The following is a 3,041-nucleotide window of genomic DNA, read 5'->3' on the forward strand; positions in this document are numbered from 1 at the left end:
ATAGCCCTTGTCAATAATAACAATAATTTGTCAAACTGTGACTTACTTTGAATTTTCTTTCACGAATTTGCGGATATGCGATTAGTTCAGGGGAAATGCTGCAGTAAGATAGCAGAAGCTGAAAGAACTCACGCCAACAAACGGCGAAGAGAGTGGTTCCACAAAGATAGTGGACGACAATTGATGTTCGGGTTCTCGATACAGAGGAACAAGTATTAGGCATAATGGAATCAGGGCCTTCCAGGGGTACTCAGAGCAAAATAACTGACACTTTCCCAAGCACCAAGTAAAAACCGAGGAAAGGCCATTGTACGATACACACAGCACAAGAAGATACAAATGGAGCACGAGTTAATTAACTGAATACGATAAGCTGCTTGATGAGAGTGGATAATAAGGAGATTACACAGGCACTTGCTTGTTTGGAGTTAACCATTCAAATGTTTGGTGTTGTATGGATTATTTATGTAAACACGAAACCCCGCAGAATTAGGTTATGAGAACAGGTTGACATTTCGTCAACAAATATTGTTGAATTTACCGTTTATCCTTGTCTATCTTATTGTCAATCTGTATAATTCCATGGTTACCGGAGTTTTAAATATTTACGAAGCAACAGGTATTTGCGCAATGGTGATTAGGCAGATTACCTTGAAAAACATTTCTGCCGTATTTCTGATATAGTTTTTTGCAAATTTCTCAGTTTTTAGTAACAATTAATTTTTTTTGCAATTTTTTCTGTACTCCTATAAGAGCGCCAGACCACACCTCCAGAGGAATGACTCCAATTTTGAATCACCCTGTAGAACAAAAAATCTTGAAAAAATTAAAAATATATTATTAATAAACAACTATCCATGGTCATTTTTCGAACCAATCATAAAGCAAAAGATAAATAAAATATGCAATTCAACTAAATGGAAAAACATAAATAAAAGTAGAGAAGGTGATATCAAGTATATATCATTACCATATATTCCGGAAATTGACACAAAAATAAAAAATATATTCAAACCACATAATATCAACATAGCAGAAAAAACTAAAAACACCTTAGCAAATGAATGTTTCACAAAATTTAAACCTAGGATTGACAAGTTAGACACGCCTAATGTAATTTACAAAATAGACTGTTTGAATTGTGATAACACATACATAGGTCAAACAGGACAATATCTAAAGAAAAGAATATACGAACATAAGTATAGCCTAAGAAAAAATAACGAAAATGGTACAGCATTAGCACAGCATGCACAACAGAGGTTGCAGTATTTTGATTTTGATAACACGAAAATACTGATTAACTAGAGTAATTATAATAAGAGAAGAGTCCATGAAATGATACAGATTAAAAAACATAACAATGCTATGAATTTCAGATCGGATCCCGACAATCTTAGCTACATTAATTATATGAAATAAACATAGAATATTAACTAACACCCGGTATATTGAAGAATTTTGCAAACCAAAAATAATTTTCTCAGAATGCAAATAAAAATAGCTGAAAGTAAAAGAAATCAATATAAACAGTATTTTATTCGCTTTGTGTCCAAAATGGACAAAATTAATACTCCAAATGGTATTTTCGAAAAACTGATGATGGTGGAAAAATACACCGAAACGTATTTTAATTGATAAATAGAGACAATAAATGACTGAAACCCAGGAATGAATTTTGATTTGGAATTCAAACACAGTCAGGAGAGTATATACAATCATAAATAATTGTCACTATAAATTATTCTAGTAGTCTATAGTAGTTTGTTAGGCGTTATTATAAACTGTTGTCTTGACTTTGACTTTTTTATTTTTCTCTGTATGTGAATTTTGTTCGAGGGGGAGAACAAAAAAAATATTTGTTATGCGGAAGATGCAATTCTGATCTCGGACGGCAAAGATAACCTCTAGAGCTTGGTTCATCCCTATGAAGCAACAGCAGAAACCTAAAAGATGTAGAAATCATAATTGTAATAAAACTAAAATATAATTAACTAATAAATAATCCACCAAGTTTCTAAGGTCGAATATCTGGAAATACAAATACCCAGTTACGGAGATGTAAAAGAATGTGTACGAAAGCAGGCCAATAAAGAGGCTTATGTATCAGGATGTTTAAGAGATGTAATCTGGAGGAATACAGATATGAAGCTGGACAAAAAAATACGCATATACAGGGTGTCCCGAAATTGTTGAGCAACAATGTTAGAGCGTACAGAAGACCAGTCAGTACTTCATATAAAAATGATCTTATCTGGTTTCCTTATGGAATTATGGGCCCTCAATTAGACTTGCAAAAGGTTCCTTTTCTAACCGGATCTTCAATCTAATAGGTAGCTACTGTACAAAATGTATTACTTATATAGAGTATCTGTCAAACTACTTACAATGTATAATCAACATGATCCTTTTACTGACTGAAGGTGGTACTCCGTTGGATGCAATGCACAGATATGGTCCCATTTGTAGACGATTCACTTTGGTTATATTAAAGACAGGACCCTCAAAATATGACACTGAAATTTAAATAGGAGGAGACATTAATTAAAAATATATGATATCAAAGTAGCTTGAAGGCTTTTACATCTATGGTTTTCAATTACTGGTTTAAATTTAGAAAAACCGTTGACGTTCCAGAGGGCTATTAACATGATCTTCATGTCGAATTTTGCAAAGAAGCGCCTACCATATTTGTGATCAGTTTATTAAATTGGTGTGTTAAGTTCAAAGTCACTTGTATTCGGTAATTTAAAGCTAATAGGTAAAAAATATGGAATTTCCCTGTGAGGTGGACTAATCAAAAGACTAACTGTATTTATTAAAACAACAATCTAGTTAATTGACTTGATATAAATATGACTATTTAGGTATGTTGGTGTACACGTTAAGGACTCATTGAAGACGATTTTACTTCTTTGTTTCAGCAAAAACAGGAAATGCTGCAGATAAATGTAAGACGTAAGTTAATAACGAAACCAATAAATTCTAAACGACCACCAAAGTGGACATAGAAGGCGTGCAGATAAAGGTTGACATGTACA

The 3,041-nt window shown here is 32.9% G+C and overlaps 1 protein-coding gene across 4 annotated transcripts in view; it reads right to left on the reverse strand.

The window, feature by feature from the left end:
* LOC109541240 (neurotrimin) overlaps positions 1-3,041 on the reverse strand; it is an 83,205-nt gene that overhangs the window by 26,495 nt on the left and 53,669 nt on the right. For all 4 annotated transcript variants that reach the window (XM_048661495.1, XM_048661494.1, XM_048661493.1 and 1 more), the window contains exon 5: positions 2,388-2,516. In XM_048661495.1, coding sequence (XP_048517452.1) covers positions 2,388-2,516 — 129 coding nt within the window. The remainder of the gene's footprint in view (positions 1-2,387; positions 2,517-3,041) is intronic.

This window comes from Dendroctonus ponderosae, unplaced genomic scaffold, assembly GCF_020466585.1.
Source record: "Dendroctonus ponderosae isolate FM_Combo_2020 unplaced genomic scaffold, Dpon_F_20191213v2 Dpon_F_20191213_1, whole genome shotgun sequence".
NCBI classification, from domain to species: Eukaryota; Metazoa; Arthropoda; class Insecta; order Coleoptera; family Curculionidae; genus Dendroctonus; species Dendroctonus ponderosae.